At 38.1% G+C, this 21040-nt stretch overlaps 1 protein-coding gene across 3 annotated transcripts in view; it reads right to left on the reverse strand.

The window, feature by feature from the left end:
* The window catches only part of SCAPER (S-phase cyclin A associated protein in the ER), a 508924-nt gene that overhangs the window by 122083 nt on the left and 365801 nt on the right, over positions 1-21040 (reverse strand). For all 3 annotated transcript variants that reach the window (XM_013059415.2, XM_013059414.2, XM_013059413.2), the window contains one exon: positions 20760-20883. In XM_013059415.2, coding sequence (XP_012914869.1) covers positions 20760-20883 — 124 coding nt within the window. The remainder of the gene's footprint in view (positions 1-20759; positions 20884-21040) is intronic.

Consider the following 21040-nt stretch of genomic DNA (forward strand, 5'->3'; position numbering starts at 1 on the left):
GCACTGGGTGTTACACATAAACAGTGAATCTTGGAACACCTCATCAAAAACTAATGACTAATGTATGGTGACTAACATAATTAAAATAAATAAATAAATAGAAAAAAATTTTCATTTTTGTAGTACTCTTCATTCTGTCATTAAGGTGGGAATTTTCATTGGGTATCTTTTTCTTCACCCAAAGGACTTCTTCTTCTTCTTCTTCTTTTTAAAGATTTTATTTATTTATTTGACAGACAGAGATGACAAGTAGGCAGAGAGGCAGGCAGAGAGAGAGGGAGAAGCAGGCTGAGCAGAGAGCCAGATGCGGGGCTCGATCCCAGGACCCTGGGATCATGACCCAAGCCGAAGGTAGAGGCTTTAACCCACTGAGCCACCCAGGTGCCCCCTCAAAAGACTTCTTTTAACACTTTTAGTAGTGCAAACCTATTGTCAACAGATTCTCTTGGGCATCTACTTTTTAATATGCAAATGTATTTAATTCACCTTCATTGTTAAAGGTTTTGTTTTGGTTTTTGCTAGACACAGAATTCTGGATTGTTTTTTTCTAAGGATTTTCAGGGTCTTCCAAATTTTGTTGATGTATTGAACTCTATTTGAATCATTATTTGCCTGTATACAGTGTGGCTATTTTCAAATTTTTCTCTTTAGGTTTGATTTTTAGTAGATTGACTGACCAGGCATGATTTTCTTTGTTGTAATTTTTTTTGGAGTTTGCTAAGCTCTTTCATCTTTTTGTGTATGTCTTTCACCAAATCTGGCAAAATTTTAGCCATTATTTTTTCTAAGTATTTTTTTTTTAAGATTTTATTTATTTATTTGACAGACAGAGATCACAAGTAGGCAGAGAGGCAGAGAGAGAGAGAGAGGGAAGCCGGCTTCCTGCGGAGCAGAGAGCCCCATGCGGGGCTTGATCCCAGGCCCCTGAGATCATGACCCGAGCCGAAGGCAGCAGCCCAAACCACTGAGCCACCCAGGCGCCCCTTTTCTAAGTATTTTGATGCCTCATTCTCTATTTTCCTTGTAGATATCCAGTGTATACTACAGGGTATTACACTGTTTGATACTTCAATAAATGCCCAAGGTTCTGTTCCTTTTCCTTTTCTTCTTTGTTTTCCCCCACCTTTTCTATTCTTCAGATTGAATAATTCATCTTAATACAACTCAGGTTCAACAACTATTCTTTCTGCTACCTCCACTCCTTTTAAAAATTGAATTATAGGAGATGGCATGGACAGTGATGACATGGTGACATGGCAGCTAGTGGTGCTGGCACTGCCAAGCACCAAGGGCAGCTCTGGGGCAGGAAGCAGGCTCTGGACTTCTGCAGATGATATTGGCTCCAAAACATGCTTTGAATGATAGTGCCACTGAGATTGTCAGCCACTGCTGGGTGAAGTGGGGGGGCAAGGTGCTGAAGTACAGACACACTGCCTGGAGAAGAAGTATGAGGTGGACTTGGATGACCACTCCAGTGAGTATGCATGCATCTTCCTCCCAGAGCATTCAGTCAAGACCAGCATTGAAATGAAGGGGCTCCCTAACATCAAGGCCACGAATAATTCAGAGCATGCCACTGAGGGGGAGATAGTCATGCTGGGCTGCAAGTTGGACTCCTAATCGCTGGTTAGCAACTAGGTGTGGTAAAATTAGTAGCTCCAGGGACCAGGTCCTCAGTAACTGCTCACAGAGTAAGTCCTTCGTGGTGGCCTTGGAGACCAAGATGGAGCTGCATATCTCGAATCTGGATGTTGAGGCAGACCCTGGCAAATATGCCTGCAATGGCACCAACTTGGAGGGCACCACCAGCCAGACCATCATTGTGCCATATGTGAAAAACCACTTTGCCATGCTTTTGCCCTTCCTGGGTGTAGTAGTTGAGGTGCTGGTGCTGATCACAAGTTATTTTCATATATGAGAAACGGCAGAAGCTGGACAATGTACTGTAATGATGATGGCATGGGTTCTGTTCCTCTGAAGAGCACTGGGCATGTGAACAATAAAGGCAAGAACATTTGCTTGAGGAACTCCAACAAAGGCCTCCAGCCTCTGTTCAGTGCAGCCTAGCTGTCTGGTATTTGCAGATGCCATGTTCTTTCCTCTTAAGGGAGACCTGCCCCATGAAAGCAGACCATGCCATGGGTTAGATCACATTTCTTTCCTTTTTAAAACTAAAATAGGGTTTTCTACATGTAGAATTCTGTTCTTGAGGGTTTTGTTTGTCCTTTTGAACCATTTTGTAAGTACCTTGGGGGAGCCATAAGCATCCTGTGAGACCCCTCTTGTCCTCTGCCTGTCCCCTTGTGATCCCTGCACCTGTCCCTCCTGTCCTAGCACTGTCTCCTGCCTATACCCTGCTGCCCTCCCCCTAACTCATCCCCTCCATGTTCCTTGGCCATTTAGCTTCCTAGCCTATCACAGAAGCTGTGAAGGGTAGCCTGGTCTTTTTCTGGGGTCTACCTCTTAAAGTTGCTGGGCCTTGTTGGGAGCCTTGAAGAGGGGTAAAATGTTGTACATGGTATGAATATCCTGAGTATCTGAAGACAGTTCTGGTGGGCTGCCTTGGGTCTGTGTTGTGAGTTGAGACAGCTTGGACCATGTGGCTGCTGGTAGGCCCTATCTGCCCCCTCACTGCTCTGGCTGTCCATACACCCAGTTACAGGGGGGTAGTAGTCTGGTCACAGAGGCTGCAGGAATTGCTGTGATAGCAAATGCAGAACACTTATCCCAGTTGCTCCCTGCACCCTAACTTGCCCATTGCCTGCCTATTCACCAATAAAGAAAGGCTGACCAGTTAAATAAATAAATAAATAGAATTATAATTGACTTTCAAAATTATAGCAGTTTCAAGTGTACAAGATAGTGATTTGATATTTTTACATATTATGAAATAATCAAATAGGTCCAATTGCCATTCATTATCATACAAAAGTATTACAATATTATTGACTATATTCCCTATGCTGTACATTATGTGCCCATGGCTTATATATTTTATGACTAGAAGTTTGTCTCTCAGTCCTCTTCACCTATTTTGTCTATCCTTCCACTCCCACCACCTCTGGTAATTACCACTTTGTTCTCTGTATCTGTGAGTCTCTTTCTGTTTTGTTTTGTTTTTCAATACTCCATATAAGTGAAATCATACTTGTCTTTCTCAATCTCTCTTATTTCACAACTACCAAAACCAGAAAATAGATCTTATTAGAATTTTCCCAGTTTTCTCACTGATGTTATTTTATTTATTTATTTATTTATTGGCCCTGGGATCCCACAAAAAATTTAGTTGTCACATCTCTCCAGTATCCTCTAATCTGTGAGTTTTTCAATCTTTGCATTTTGGTCAGTCACTTCATAGACTGCCCTCAATTTGGATCTGTCTGATGTTTTCTCATGACTAAGTGATGGTTATGCATTTTTTATAAGAATACCTCAAAAGTGATGCTATGAACTTCTAAGTAGATAATATCAGAAAGTAAATGATGCTGATATGTTGTTTCTGGTGATAAGCTTTGATCACATGGTTAAGGTAATATCTACCAAGTTTTTAATTGTAAGGTTTCTATTTTCCCTTTTTGTAATTAAAAGTTTTCTTGCGGGGAGTTACTTTGAGGCTTCGAAAATATTGTTTCTTGTCACACTTTTGCTCACTAATTTTGACATCCATTAATGATTCTCTCCTGCAGTATTTATTACTGTGGTATTTGTCTACTGGTAATTTTTCTAATTATCATCACTCCCTTTCATTTATTATTCAGTACATTTTTTATTTCAATTACTGTACTTTTTAATTTGATTTTCTTTTTTAGAGCAGAAGTTTGACTTTGTTAGATTCAAACTGCAAAACTATTCATGGATAACAGCTGAAATCTCCCTTCAGCTCTTTTGTCTTTAGCTCTGTCTGTCCCATACATTTATGTTACTAGGATAATTCAGACATTTATAAATAATTAGGGGATCCCACTTTCTGGCTCTCTCATTTCTGAACTTAATCTTCACATTCTAGCAATTGTTTTTGTCTTGAATTGTCCTCTAGTTCTTCAGGCCAGAAAGAATGGATTTTCTATGGTAATTCTAGTAGCTGCATGTGGTACCAACTATGCCCTGCTCTCAGGTAAAAAGGCATAAACCAGGGAACTCACACAATGCTGTTCTCCTCTTCTAAGTGTCTATTCCAATCAGAAAGTATCAGTTTTTGAATGACCTCTAGTACCTTTAGGTATTTTTTTCATGCTTTACCCAGTTATAGGAGCCTATTCAGTCAAACCTAAAGCAGAACAGGATCCTATGTATAACTGATTCTTTGACATTTATGAAGACCTGCTCAGAGGTCTATTACACAGTCAATTCTTATAAATTTTCCATGTGTTCTTATAAAGCATGTATATTTCTAATATTGGATATAAGGTTCTTTGTGTTAAACCAAGTTTATTAATTTTTACATATTTAATAGTTTCATTTGCTTTACCTACCATTTGAAGGCAGTGTGGTAAAATCTCTGTTATGAAGCTAGATGTGTCAATTTCTTCCTCAAGCAGTCAATTAATGATTTTAGATTATAGTCACAATGATGGTGATGATACTATTTCATATGACTGCACTGGAAGGACAATTAAAGTTATACCATAATGTTCTTATAACATTACATACATCCAATAATTACATAGAATCCTTAATTAACATGGTAAACAATTTGAGTGTTTTATACAAAGAGAATGATGTAGAATCTCTATTATGGGGGTGCCTGGGTGGCTCAGTGGGTTAAGCCTCCTTCTTTAGCTCAGGTCATGATCTTGGGGTCCTGGGATTGAGCCCCGCTCTTTGCTCAGCAGGGAGCCTGCTTCCCTCTCTTTTTGCCTGCCTCTCTATCTACTTGGGATCAAGTATTTATCAAATAAATAAATAAAAATCTTTAAAAATTTTCTATTATGTAAAATTCTAACACTGAAAACAGCATTCTGCAAACATCATACAATAAATGACAATTACATACTTAAAAAAATAAAGTTATAATCTGTTAGCCATTTACATGTCTTCTTTGGAGAAGTGTCTGTTCACGTCTTCTGCCCATTTCTTGACTGGATTCTTTGTTTTTTGGGTGTTGAATTTGAGAAGTTCTTTATAGATCTTGGATACCAGCCCTTTATCTGTAATGTCATTTGCAAATATCTTCTTCCATTCCATGGGTTGCCTTTTAGTTTTGTTGATTGTTTCCTTTGCTGTGCAGAAGCTTTTCATTTTGATGAAGCCCCAATAGTTTATTTAAAAAAAAAAAGATTTTATTTATTTGAGAGAGAGTGAGCAAGAGAGAGAGAGAGAGCACATGGTGGAAGTGGGGGAGGAGCAGAGGGAGAAACAGACTCCCTGCTGAGCAGGGAGCCTGATAAGGGGCTTGATTCCAGGACCCTGGGATCATGACCTGAGCTGAAGGCAGACAGTTAAGCTACTGAACCATCCAGGTAGTGCCCAATACTTGATCTTTGCTTTTGTTTCCCTTGCCTTTAGAGACGTGTCTTCCAAGAAGTTGCTGTGTTCAAGGGCCAAGAGGTTGCTGCCTGTATTCACCTCTAGGATTTTGATGGATTCCTGTCTCACATTTAGGTCTTTCATCCATTTTGAGTTTATCTTTGTGTATAATGTGAGAGAATGTTCCAGTTTTATTTTTCTGCATGCAGCTGCCCAATTTTCCCAACACCAGTTGTTGAAGAGACTGTCTTTTTTCCATTGGATATTCTTTCCTGCTTTGTCAAAGATTAGTTGACCATAGAGTTGAGGGTCCATTTCTGGGCTCACTACTCTGTTACATTGATGTATGTGTATGTTTTTGTGTCAGTACCATACTGTTTTGATGACCATAGCTTTGTAGGATAGCTTAAAGTCAAATGGCTAACAGACACATGAAAAAATGCTTCATATCACTAGCCACCAGGGAAATAAAATCAAAACCACAATGAGGTACCACATTACACCAATGAGGACAGACAAAATGAACAAGACAGGGAACAACAAATGTTAGCAAGTATGTTGAGAAAGGGGAACCCTCCTACACTGTTGGTGGGAATGCAAGTTGGTGCAGTCACTCTGGAAAACAGTATGGAGGTTCCTCAAGAAGTTAAAAATAGAGGGGCACCTGGGTGGCTCAGTGGGTTAAAGCCTCTGCCTTCGGCTCAGGTCATGATCTCAGGGTCCTGGGATCGAGCCCCACATCGGGCTCTCTGCTCAGTGGGGAGCCTGCTTCCTCCTCTTTCTCTCTGCCTGCCTCTCTGCCTACTTGTGATCTCTCTCTCTGTAAAATAAATGGATAAAATCTTAAAAAAAAAAAAGAAGTTAAAAATAGAGCTGCCCTATGACCCAGTAACTGCACTACTATGTATTTACCCCAAAGACACAGAAGTTGTGAAAAGAAGGGGCATATGCACCCCAATGTTCATAGCAGCAATATCCATAATAGCCAAAAGAGCCAAGATGCCCTTCAGCAGATGAATGGAAAGAGGATATAGTTCATATATACAATGGAATCTAATTCAGCCATCAGAAAGGATGAATACTCAACATTTGCATCGACATGGATGGAACTTGAAGGTATGCTAAGTGAAGTAAATGAGTCAATCAGAGAAAGGCAATTATCATACGGTTTCACTCATACGTGGGACACAAGGAATGGAGCAGAGGACAATAGGAGAAGGGAGGGAAAACTGAAGGGGAAGAAATCAGAGAGGAAGACAAACCATATATATGAGACTCCTGACTTTGGGAAATAGACTGCGGGTTACAAATGGGTAGGTGGGTAGTTGGATGGGGTAACTGGGTGATGGGCATTAAGGAGGGCAGGGATGCGATGACCAAGTCCTATATGCAACTAATGAATCATTGAACATTATATCAAAAAATAATGATGTACTATATGTTGGCTAATTGAATTTAAATTAAAAAAGAAAAAAAGTTATAATCTGACCCACTTTTTTTTTTTTTTTTGATAGATCAATTCTGAATGTAGCTTTGAGGGCAAAGCTCTACAACAATCAAAACATCACTTAAATGTTCTTGCCATACCTAAATTAGCAGTGTGTCAAGTAACTGAGTGGAAAGAATACTAGGTTGGGATTTAGGAAACCTGAATTTGAATCACAGTTCTATTGGTAACAGGCTGTGAAACTTCTGGCAAGTACTCCACCCCATACTTCCATTCTTTTCCTCTTTTTTTTTTTTTTTTAAAGATTTTATTTATTTGTCAGAGAGAGAGAGCGAGCGAAAGCGAGCACAGGCAGACAGAATGGCAGGCAGAGGCAGAGGGAGAAGCAGGCTCCCTGTGGAGCAAGGAGCCCGATGTGGGACTCGATCCCAGGACGCTGGGATCATGACCTGAGCCGAAGGCAGCTGCTTAACCAACTGAGCCACCCAGGCGTCCCTCTTTTCCTCTTTTGATTTCCACTGCTCTCATTTATAAAACAGGAGGACTAAACTAGACCAGATACTATGAAGGCCTCCTCTCTGATTCTGATATTCTCTGTGTCACTAAGATATTTATTTGGTCTATTAGACACAGACTTCACATTACTGATGAAAAAAGTGCAGGTTGTCCTTGACAGCCTGAATAAGTGACACACAGTGAAAGGAGGTACTAATATGCAATTGGCATCAGGAAGAGTACCATTACCTGTGGAGGACTGAAGGATTTCTAATCCCATGTAATTAACTACGGAGTCCATGTTCTGGCTCCTTAATACAAAGAAAACAATGTGGTTAACGGCCAGTTCCAGGCTTTCAAACAATGTGGTTAACGGCCAGTTCCAGGCTTTTGCTCTTATAATGAAAATCAAACAGGCACCTGCATGGCTTTGCAAATGACTCAGCAAAAAACAATCCCCTTGCTGTAGGGTTGCACTTGTATTTTCTTTGTTTATATAAGGAACTTTCTTGTCACCTTCTGAAGTGCTCACCAATAGACTCTTAGATCCAACAGTATCATATCAAATTATTTAAGGTTTGTACATCACTTTTCTTTTCTTTTTTTTTTTTTAAGATTTTATTTATTTATTTGACAGAGATCACAAGCAGGCAGAGAGACAGGCAGAGAGAGAGAGGAGGAAGCAGGCTCCCTGCCGAGCAGAGAGCCCGATGCGCGACTCGATCCCAGGACCCTGAGATCATGACCTGAGCTGAAGGCAGCAGCTTAACCCACTGAGCCACCCAGGCGCCCCATGTACATCACTTTTCAATTAACCAACTCCTTGGCTAAGAAAATATATACACATACTATATCAGCATATTCTTTAAAATATTCCCTGAAGAACAGGTCACTATGAATTAAAACTAAGGATGCTAATAAAATATTTAACGCTTTTTAAAATGCAATGAAACATCAAGAAATTATGTCTTTTAATTAAATGCTTTTTCAGTGAATCCTACTCAGACAATATTAGATATGTATAAAATTAAAGTCACAAATATGTTGCTTTGTCTCATTTGTCAATTCAGTAAAATGAGGACACATTGATTCAGGTTACAGGAAGGGAAACCCTGGATAAGGGCTCAGGAGACTATGACCCAGGTCATGGTTTCATTACTAGGAACTTATATGTTCTCTGTCACATTTCAATTTGCTCATCTGTAATATGGACTATTTACAATTTCAAACAGAAGTCTGTTAATCTATTTTCCCGTATTAGTACTTTCACTGGTCTTTTAAATGATAAAAACATGTAATATAAATTTACCCTCTAACAATTTTTAAGTATATATTACAATCTAATTAACTATAAGCACAATGTTATAAAACAAATCTCCAGAACTTTTTCATTTCACATGACTGAAACTCAATACTCACTTAATAGCAGCTTCCCACTTCCCTTCATCCCAGCTCCTGGCAACCACCATTTTACTTTCTTTTTTATGAGTCTGACTACTTCAGGTATCTCAAATAAGTGAAATCATATCATGCAGTACATGTCCTTGTGTGACTGGCTTATTTTGTTTAGCACACTGCCCTCAGGTTCATCCACGTTGTAGCATAAGACAGGACCACCTTCTTTTTTATGGCTGAAGAGTGTTCCATATATATATGTGTGTGTGTGTGTGTATGTATACACACACACACACACACATTTTCTGTATCCACTCATCGTCAATGGACATTTAAGTTATTTCTACCTCTTGGTTATTATGAATAATTCTACATTGAACATGAGAGTGCAAATGCAGGCCCACCTCTATTTATTGTGCTTCACATGGAAGATTTATGGCAACCTTGCACTGAGCAAGTCTACTGGTGCCATTTTTCCAACAGCATTTGCTCACTTCATGTTTCTGTGTCACATATGGAAATACTTGAAATACTTCAAATTTTTTCATTATTATATTTGTTGTGGTGACTTGTAATCAGTGATCTATGATGTTATCATTTTAGTTGTTTTGGGGTACCATGAATTGAACCTATATAAGATGATGACCTTGATAAAGGTGTACGTTATGACTGTTCCACCTACCAGCCATTCCCCCAACTCTCTTTCCTTGGGCCTCCCTATTCCTTGAGGCACAATACTGAAGTTAGGCCAATTAATAACCTTATACTGGCCTCTACATGTTCAAGTGACAAGGAGATTTCCAGGTTTCCCACTTTAAATCAAAAGCTAGAAATGACTGAACTAAATGAGGAAGGCATGTCAAAAGCTGAGACAGGCCAAGAGTTTATTCTCCTGCATTAAACAGTTAGCCAAGCAGTGAATGCAAAGGAAAAGTTCTAAGGAATTTTTTTTTCCTTTAAGGAAATTGAAAGTGCCACTCCAGTCAACACACAGATGATAAGAAAGTGAAACAACCTCATGGCTGAGATAGAGAAAGTTTCAGTTGTCTAGATAGAAGATCAAACCAGCAACCACATTCTCTTAAGCCAAAACATAATCCAGAGGAAGGCCCTAGGTCCCTTCAATTCTATAAGGGCTGAGAGGTGAGAAAAATGTAGAAGAAAAGTTAGCAGAGGTTGGTTCATGAGGTTTAAAGAAAGAAGCCATCTCCATAACATAAAAGTGTAGGGTGGAGCAGCAAGTGTCGATGTAGAAGCTGCAGCAAGTTATCCAGAAAATCTAGGTCAAGTAATTAACGAAAGTGGCTACACTAAACAGCAGATTCTCTCAATGTAAATGTAACTGCCTCATAATGGAAGAAGATGCCATCTAGGACTTTCATAGCTCGAGAGGAGAAATCCATGACTAGTTTCAAACCTTCAAAGGGCAGGCCGACTCTCTTGTTAGGGGCTGATGCTGCTGGTAGCTTTATGCTGAAATGAATGCTTATTTACCATTCTGAAAATCCTAGGGCCCTTCAGAATTACACTGAATCTACTCTACCTTTGCTCTATAAATGGAACAAAGCCTGGATGACAGCACATCTGTTTATGAACCTGTTTTACTGAATACTTTAAGTCTACTTACAAACACCTACTTGCTTAGGAAAAAAAGACTTCTTTCAAAATACTGCTGCTTATTGACAATGCACCTGATTACCTAAGAGTTCTGACAGAGATATACAATGAAATGAATGTCGTTTTCATGCCTGCTAACACAACATCCATTCCATTGATCAAGGAGTTACTGTGAATTTCAAGAGTTATTACTTAAGAAATACACCTGTAAGGCTGTAGCTGCCACAGACAGTGATTCTTCTGATGGGTCTAGACAAAGTAAATTCAAAACTTTCTGTAAAGGATTCACCATAGATGCCATTAAGAATATTTGTGATTCATGGGAAGAGGTCAAAATATCAGCATTAACAGGAATTTGGAAGAAGCTGGTTCTAACTTTCATGGAGGACTTTGAGGGGTTCTAGACTTCAGTGGAAGAAGTAACAAGAGATGTGATGAAAATAGCAAGAGAATTAAAAGTGGAGCCTGAAGATGGGGCTGAAAGGCTGCAATCTCGTGACAAAACTTTAATGGATAAAGTGTTGCTTTTTTAAGGATTAGGACAGAAAGTAATTTCTTGAGATGGACTCTGATGAAGGCACTAGAGAGATTGTTGAAATGACAAAAAAGCATTGAGAATATTATATAAAGTTAGCTGGTAAAGCAGTGGCAAGAATTGAGAGGACAGACTCCAATTTTGACATAAGTTGTACTGTGGGTAAAATGCTACCAAGCTGCATCACATGTAACAGAAAAATCATTTGTGAAAGGAAGAGTCAACCAATGCAGCTAATTCGTTTGTTGTCTTATTTAAAGAAGTTGTCAAATAAACTTAATCAAGGACATGAAAGATCTTTAAATTTGAAAAGTATAAAACATGATGATATAAGTATAAAGTATAAGTATAAAGTATATTATATTTATATATATATATATATGAGTATAAAGTATAAAACTAACGATGACACAAACAAATGGAAAGATGTTCATGTGCTTCACATGGAAGATTTATGGCAACAAATACTCTTAAAATGTCTATATTACCTAAAGCAATCTACAGATTTAAAGCAATTCCTAGCAAAATATCAATAGCATTTTCCACAGAACTAGAACAAATAATCATAAAATATGTGTGGAATTAAAAAAAAACCCAAATAGCCAAAACAATCTTCAAAAAGAACAACAAAACTGGAGGTATCATAATCCCAGATTTCAAGATATACAACCAAGCTGCAGTAATTAGAAAAGTATGGAACTGGCACAAAAATAGATGTACAGATCAATGGAACAGAATGGAAAATCCAGAAATAAATCCACAATTATACAGTCAATTCATCTTCAACAGAAGAGGCAAGAATATGCAATGGGGGGAAAAAAACCCTCTCCAAAAAGTGGTTTTGGGAAAACTGGACAGCTCCATGCAAAAGAATAAAACCAGATGACTTTTTTTATACCATACTTAAAAAAAAAAAAAAGAGAGAGAGAGACCCTCAGAATGAGTTAAAGACCTAAATGTGAGACCTGAAACCATAAAAATCCTAGAGGAATACACGGATTTGACATCAGCCACAGCATTTTTTTTCTAGATATGTTCTTGAGGCAAGGGAGGCAAAAGTAAAAATAAACTCTTGGGACTACTTCAAATTTAAAAGCTTCTGCACAGAAAAGGAAACACTCAACAAAACTAAAAGATAAACTAGTAAATGGAAGAAGATATTTGCAAAGGACATGCCTGATAAAGAGTTAGTATCTAAAATATATAAAGAACTGATATAACTCAACATATGGGATATGGAATAGAGCAGAGGATCACAGGGACAGGGACAGAAAACCAAATGGGAAGGAATCAGAGAGGGAGACAAACCGTGAGAGACTCTTAAAATCTGGGAAATAGACTGAGGGCTGCAGAAAGGGAGGTGGGTAGGGGGATGGAGTAACTTGGTGATGGGCATTAAGGAGGGCATGTGATGTGATGAGCACTGGATGTTATATGCAACTAATGAATCACTGAACATTGCATCAAAAAGAGGAGATTATGCTGAGTGAAATAAGTCAAGCAGAGAGAATCAATTATCATACGGTTTCACTTATTTGTGGAGCATAACAAATAGCATGGAGGACATGGGGAGTTAGAGAGGAGAAAGGAGTTGGGGGAAATTGAAAGGGAAAGTCTCTCTCCATGAGAGACTATGGACTCTAAAAAACAATCTGAGGAGTCTGAAGTGGCAGGGGGGTGGGAGGTTGGGGTACCAGGTGGTGGGTATTATAGAGGGCACGGATTGCATGGAGCACTGGGTGTGGTGAAAAAATAATGAATACTGTTATGCTGAAAATAAATAAAAATAAATAAAAAAAACTAATGATGTATTATATGTTGGCTAAACAAACAAATAAACAAAATAACAACTCAACACTCAAGACAAATAATCCAATTAAAAAATGAGCAGAAGGGGCGCCTGGGTGGCTCAGTGGGTTAAGCCGCTGCCTTCGGCTCAGGTCATGATCTCAGAGTCCTGGGATCGAGTCCCGCATCGGGCTCTCTGCTCAGCAGAGAGCCTGCTTCCCTCTCTCTCTCTGCCTGCCTCTCCATCTACTTGTGATTTCTCTCTGTCAAGTAAATAAATAAAATCTAAAAAAAAAAAATGAGCAGAAGACATGAACAGACAGTTCTCAGAAGAAGACATCTAGATGGCCAACATATGAAAGGAAAAGATGCTCTGCATCACTAATCATCAGGGAAATGCAGATCAAAACCACAATGACATATCACCTTATACCTGTAAGAATGGCTGAAATAAAAAACAAGTAACAATAAGTGTTGGCAAGGATTAGAGAAAAAGGGACCCTAGTGCATTGTTGGTGGTAATGCAAACTGGTACAGCCACTGTGGAAAACAGTATGAAGATTCCTCAAAAAATTAAAAGAATTACCTTATTATCCAGTAATTCCTCTATTGGGTATTCACTGAAAGAATATGAAAACACTAATAAAAAGAGATATATGCTCCCCATGTTTATTGCAGCATTTGCAATAACCAAATTATAGAAGTAGTCCAAGTGTCCAATGACAGATTAATGGATAAAACCATGGCATATCTCAGATTTGCTGACTTGTTCGTGAACTAACGTGATCTCTACGGAAGAATGTTCCATGTGCACTGAGGAAAATGTGTATTTTGCTGCTGGTGAATGGAATATTTTGTATACATGTGTTAGGTCCATTTGGTCTGCAGTATTGTTTAAAGCATCTGTTTCCCTAATTAGTTTTCTTTCTGGATGTCTATCCATTATCCAAATTTGGGTACTGAAATCCCCTACCTTTATTGCTTTGCCATCTTCTTTTTCCTTCAGTTCTTTCAGTGTCTGCTTCTTATATCTGGGTGTCCTGATAGTGTCTTTGTATTTAAATTGTTATCTATTCCTGGAAAATTGAAAATTGTCCTTTATATCTTCTGATTCACTTTAGGACTATTAGTAATAGTCACTTTAAGACTATTTAGTCTTATAGATGTATGGCCACTCTACTCTCTTCAGGTTATTAATTCACATGGCATATCTTTTTTTCAATTCTTTCACCTTCATCTTATGTGTGTCCTTAAATCTAAAGTGAATCTCTAGAGTCTATTTGAGTAGACACTATATAATTGGATCTTGATTTTTGTGTGCCTTTTTATTGGGGAGTTTAACACACTTACATTACAGTAATTATTGGTAGAAAAGGGAGTATTTTGTTTTCTATCTTGTAGTTGCCCTGTCCCTCATTCTATTCCTGCTGTAGATTTGTGCTTTTGTTCTACAGATTGTTTTGTAGTAACATGCTTTGATTCCTTACTTTCTTCTTTGATAGGTATTTTCTTTATGTTACTAGTGGGCTTACATATAAAATAGTTGTAATGATCCATTTTAATCTAATAATAACTTCAACTGTAAACAAATATGCTATCCTTTTACTTATCTCCCCAACATTTTATTTTATTGATGTCACAATATATATGTATATTTTTATGCATGGATCCCAGTGTGTGGCTTGAACTCATGACCATGAGATCAAGAGTTGGATGCTTAACTGACTGAGCCACCCAAGTGTCCCACAAAATACCTATTTGTATATTAGGTATTCATTAATGTATTTTTATAGTTATTACTATACTTTTATATAGAAATATACAAGTTGTTACCATAAAGTTTCTATATTATAATTCTTTGTCAGAATTAAAATGATTTATAGCCTCCTTGTTATAGTAATGCACAATTCTGAATCACCAGCAAGCTTTACACAGTTGACCTTTGAACAACATGGGGATTAAGGGTGCCAACCCCATGTACAGTTGAAAATCCTAATACAACTTTTGATTCCCCTAAAACTTAACTACTAAGAATCTTCTGCTGATTGGAAGACTTATGATAACATAAACAGTTAATTAACATGTATTTTGAATGTTACATGTATTATATACTATATTCCTATAATGATGTAAGCTAAAGAGTAGACCATGTTATTTAAAAAATCATAAGGAAAAGAAAATACACTTATGGTACCATATGTTTATTTAAAACATCCATATATAACTGTACCCATGCATTTCAATCCCATGTTGTTAAAGGATCAATTGGACTTTCATATGCTTTCCATATTGGTGTTTGGCATCCTTTTGTTCCTACTTGAAGGACTCACTTTAGAATTTCTTTTTAAAAATTTTTAAAGATTTTTTTAAAGTAATCTCTACACTCAATGTGGGGCTCAAACTCACCACCCCAAGATCAAAAGTTGCCATGCTATATGGACTAAGCCAGCTAGGCATCTCTCGCTTTAGAATTTCTTGTAAGGCAAGTCTAGTGGTGATCATTCCCTTAGGTTTTATTTACCTGGGATAGCTTTTTCTTCTTCATATCTGAAGGATAGTTTTACTGGGTATAGTTTTCTGGGTTGGCCATTTTTTCTTTTAGTATTTTTAATACATCAGTCTATCCCTTTTGACCTGCAGGGTTTCTGGTGAGAAATCATTGATTTTATCAGGGTTCCCTTGTACATGACAAGTCATTTTCCTCTCACTGTTTTCAAAATTCTCTCTATGTCTCTGACTTATGACAAGTTGGTTATGTTGCTTTGTGCGGATTTCTTTGGGTTCATTATAGTTGGGAGTTTGTGGGACTTCTTGAATGTGGATATCCATTTCCTTCCCCAGACTGAGAAATTTTTAGCTATTATTTCTTTAAATAAGCTTTCTGACCCATTCTCTCACTTTTTGGGAGTACTATAATGTGTATATTGGTCTATCTGATGGTACCGCATGCATCTCTTAGGCTTTCTTCATTCATTTTCATTCTCTTTCCTTTTTGTTCCTGTGATAGCATGATTTCAGATGACTTGTCTTTGAGTTCACTCATTCTTTCTTCTATTGGATCAAGCCTGCTCTTGAAATCCTGTACCCAATTACCTAATTTTTCAGTTCAATTATTGTATTCTTCAGCTTTAAAACTGGTTTTAAAAAATTTTTTCTCTTTTTAAAATTTTTTTCATGCATCATTTTATTGAGCTCATTGAACACCTTTATGATAACTGTTTTGAATTCTTTGTCAGTTAATTCATATACCTGTTTCTTTAAGATTGGTTTCTGGAGATTTATCTTGTTCCTTTGTATGTGCCATATTTCCCTGTTTCTTTGTGTGTCTTATACCTTTGTTTTGGGATCTGCACATTTGGAAAAAAAAAGGGGGGGGGACTTCTTCTAGACTTTACATCCTGACTTTGTAAAAAAGAAGACACCAATCACCTTGGCTAGGAAACCTGGGGGCTTCTGAAACCTTTTTGTGGATTATGAGACAATTTTTCAATTAGAGAGTTTTGTTGGTTTATTTTAGTTTCTTTTTCAGGACATCATAATCTCTTGCTCCCTCTGGTGTCTGTCTGCAACATTTTAAGTTCTCTGGTTCTGAGCAGCAAGCTGCCCTGCTCTCCTGTTAACAGGGGATACTAGGCATTCAAAGTATGCCAGCTCTCTGTCAGTGTCTTGAGTCAGGTGAGACAGGTTCAAGACCCTTGGGTAGCCCCCCCAAAAGCCAGAATGCCACTCTACTCCTCTCTCCCCTCTTAAGGAGAACCCATGAACTGGGGTATTTTCTGCTAGTGCTGAGTTGTGCTGGTTGGGGAAAGGGGGGGGGGAACACAAGTAAAATGAAACAGTTCTTACTCATTTCAGTGTGGCCATTCTTGGCTTTGAGATTGGCTGGGGGTACTGCAACATATTAACTGTCTTCTGGAATTCTCATAATGGTATTTTGGTCCATATACTGTTTGGTTGGTGTCTCTGTGGGGTAGTGAGGGCTGGGACTTCCTGTTCTGCCACCTTGCTCTTTTTGCTGGTGATTTTATTGCCTTCCAGTGTTCATGTCTGGTCTCCTCAAGGAGACATTTTGAAGCTAGAGACTCATGTTCTGTGCACTGGAAAGATTTAGGCACAGAAAAAAAGGTGCTTAACCATGCTTCTAGAATGGTAGAAGTAATCTGCTTTAACATATTTAAAAACTCTCATGCTTCTTGGAAAATAATACATGTATGTGAGACTTTATCCTAGATCATGTCTATCTCAATGTACCATTTTTACAGGGCTCCCAATAAATTCCCCAAGAACTTATCCCCAAAATCCTACTTTGAATCTCTACTGCAAGGTATACTTTACAGTGCCACCTGTGCTAATTTATCTTTTGTAAAAATCGTAACTCAGAATTGTAGAATTTCTACCCTTCCTCTGAGCATATTGAAATCCAATTTCTTCCCAAAACCTTTCTAATCCTCCAAGTTAGAATTCATTCATTAAATATTTAAGGAGCACCTCTTATGCGCCAGGTACTCTTCTAGGTTGCTTAGGCTCTGTAGCTCTCATTATGTGACATAACTTCTTACAGCTATTCATGTGTGCACATTCTTCCTCTCTTAACTGGGCTTCTGGAGTGAAGGAAATGTGTCCAATTTACCTCTGCAACCCTGGCATCTGTACAGTGCTTTGCACATAATCTATATGAAATACAGGAATGCTAAAACAAAGGCAAAGCAGCTAGACAAAAAAAAAAAATTTTCTAAACCACCTTAGTTTGTTAAAGAACCAAAACAGGCTGAAGTGCCTCATTATTGGGTATCTTATAAATCCCACCAGATCTCAATTAATTAGCTTCTTTTACGCTTCCTTCTCATCCTTCTGGAAAACGTGTTGATGACTATTTTCTATCCATTACTTACAGGGTACTGCAAATTAATGGTCCATATTTTTGTTACATTAGTATCAAACCAATTATCAAGAAAAATGGAAATGTATTTAAGTGATTTCAAGAAATGTAAAAATCACCATCCCTAGCCATCTCTACCCCGTCTCTCCAAATTAGGAAACACAACCTCTTCTCCCAAGTGTCACCAACTGAGTCATAGCAGTACTAGAATTGACAGCTACAGATTAAGAAACCTAAAAGGAACTGTAAAAACCAGGAAGTGCCACGTATAAGGAAAGGAGGAAGAAAATGTGTTTGCCAAACATGTCCCAGGATTACAGCTCTGAACTGAGCAAAATAAACACAGAATATGCCAAAATCCACTGGTTGGGAGATTAAAAGCTATTCTGAGTGTCAAGAAACCATGAGGTCACAAGCAAAGAAATACTACTTAAAGGAAACTAGGGCTTTCAAAGTAGAGGGGGAGCATGGAGCCACTTACAAGCTTCTGGCACATGGTAGACATTTAGTAAATGATAGCTATTATGAAGAGCTAAGGTCTAGTTCAAATGTCCCTCCCTTTGTGATGTGTCAGACTACAAAAGCCCTCCTCTGTGCTCCCAATGTAGTTTGTATACGCTGCCATCACAGTGTTTGCTACATCGAATCTGTGTATCTGTTCCCACTCCTAAAATGGGGTTTGCCGGGTGATGGGGATTATAGTCCATGCTTCTCTGGAAGTAGAAATAGTAAGCACTTAATTATTTTTTAACAGTATTTTTAAAAAAGATTTTATTTATTTGAGGGAGTGTGAGAGCAGGAAAAAGAGAGAGGGAGAATGTGTGGGCACAGGCACCAGCAGTGGAGGGGGTAGGTGGGGACGGCAGAGGAAGCGGATGCCCTGAGGAGCAGGGAACCTGTTGCAGGGCTCAATCCTGGGACTCCAGGATTATGACCTGAGCCAAAGGCAGACACTTAACTGACTGAGCCACCCAAGCACCCCAGTAAGCACTTAATTATTAAGTATGAAAATAATAAACTATTTTTCTATGATATCTCCTAATAAGAATAAGTTTTGAACAGAAAAGACTGAAAAGCTAGAATAGAAGATCCTGTCTGTAAATCTTCTTACCCATCTCTTCACATTTCAAAGGCTTTTTTGTTACCTCTCCTGTTCAAAGTATATAAATGTCTCTTCTTCCATTACAGTATAGAATAAGTTTCACAGAATAAATTCTGCCAGATGATGCAGCATGAAACATAGTGTTTTTTTTTAAATTTTTCACATCTTATTTTATGTCTTATTTTAAAATAATATTAAACTAAGAGATATGGTTCAAAAACAGAGTTCTCTTCACTTAGTACCTCCTACTGTTAACAAATTACAAAACCATACTCTAATTAAAGCAGGAAATTAACTATTCTGTAGACTTAAATGAATTTCCTAGTTTTCCCACTAACGTCCTCTTCCTGGTGTAGGATCCCACATTTCATTTACTTGTCAGTACCTCTTCCAATCTGTGACAGTTCTCCATTCTTTGTCTTCTGTGACATTGACATTTTTGAAAAGTAGCAATTAGTTATTGTATGGAATGTCTCTCAGTTTGGGTTTGAGAGACATAGGTTTGACTCTCAGCTCTGTGACTTTCTTTCTCTGTAGTGTTGGGCAAGCCACTTTCTCTGGGACTCCAGTTTCCTTGTTGGTAAAAGGGATAATAATACTGACTTTGTGTTTAAGAAAATTAAATGAGGCAATATATATTAAAATATATATTAAAATAAGGCCATACAACAAATAATAAGTCTTTTCTCCTTATCCCTGCCTTTCAACTATATTGAGTAGAACTTTGTGCCAAAATGTCTTATCCGTATTTCAATGCTTTCTTTTACAGATATAACCAAATAAAATTGGCCCTCAAGTAATGACACAGTATCACCATGATAAATAGCCATTGCTGTACTGTTTTAATCAGTTCTAGGTTTGTGACTTTGTTCTCTCTCACTGGCAACCCCTCTCATCTTAGTATGCCTGCCTGGAAGGGCCTCCTCATTCCCTTTCTGATTCTCAGCTTGAGATGCGTGGGGATCCACCACTTCTCTCACATAGTCATCAATGACACACTAAACCTACTAAGTGTCAGGCACTGTGTTAGGATCCTGGAGAAGATGATAAGTTATCTTCTATCCTTGTTGATTTTATGGTTAATGGGTAGACAGACAATTAAACAGTTAATTCAATGTGATGAATTCTATGAATAATTTAATGCCTAGGAGCACATAAAAATTTCCTAACCTGGACCTGGGGAGAGTCAGGTTAGGGAACGTTTCATGATGAAGGTGCCATTATGTTTCAGTTAAGGTCTGTAGAATGTACAGAAATTAATCAGAAGGGAGAAAGAAAGATAGCACAAGGCAAGTAGTTTAGAAAGAGGTATTAGAAGTATGTGCTGAGTAAAAGTAAATTGGTTCTGAAAAATAAATCTCTTGTGTTGTAAACTTGTAGCTTAAGAGAGGTTTTGTGTCAATACCTCAGGGGCTCAGAAACTTCACCAGGAAACTTCTGGTCCCAGGGCTGTGTTCTGGAGGCTGCAGTTGACAGACCTAAACCTTTGGATATTATACTGAGCTTACCTCTTTCAACATCTGTGAACTGAAGTAAAATTTAAGGCCATAACTGGTTGCTTGTTCCCATTTCAAAAGTATAACAGGTTAGCCCCTTTTTGCCAGAGAAGTTTCTTGCTTCAAAAAACAGTTATCAAGGGCCATCAAAAAGTCCTTTATAAACCACCCTTTTAACTGAGTTGGCAAGAGAAGTTATGAGGCTTTCCTAAGCTTTCTTCCCTCCTACAGCACTCATTCCTGTGGGCTCAGAGGTTTGGCTTGGAGTCCAGCTGACTCTGAAGTCCCAGTCTAACCATGTAAATCTGCGAACTTGGCAAATGTTACAATATATTATCTATTAAATACTGGAACTTAGGAGAATCCAATAAGAGATTTCCAAACTAAGAGGTTTCTTTGCCAGTCCGTAATTTACTCACCCCATCATCTTTACTCTTTTTCATCTAGAGGGTAAATAAGCTAAATTCTTTGAGTTTTCTCCACAGGGAATATTTCTCAAAACTTAACTGCTTCTAACTTAAAGCAGTAATATTACATACCGTCAACTGGTGTATCAGGAGGTCCATTAAGAAGGTAATCTTGTTACTAAACAGAACATCCGTGCAATTTTCTGAGCAGTTATTGCAGGTGAGGTTGTAAACGTTGATTGCATTGCAGAGAGACCTAATGGAGAGAAACACCATTTGTAAAACTTGAGCAGCTCTTCTATACACAGTTTAAAATATGTAAAACGAATGGTACAAAAGCAACAGGCACAAGATGGAAATCATTCTGAGAAAAAAAAAAACGCCAAATATTAAGTACAAGGCCCATCAGCTAG

The sequence above is a fragment of the Mustela putorius genome, unplaced genomic scaffold, assembly GCF_011764305.1.
Source record: "Mustela putorius furo isolate JIRA1106 unplaced genomic scaffold, ASM1176430v1.1 tig00003972_pilon_pilon_pilon, whole genome shotgun sequence".
Taxonomy (NCBI): Eukaryota; Metazoa; Chordata; class Mammalia; order Carnivora; family Mustelidae; genus Mustela; species Mustela putorius.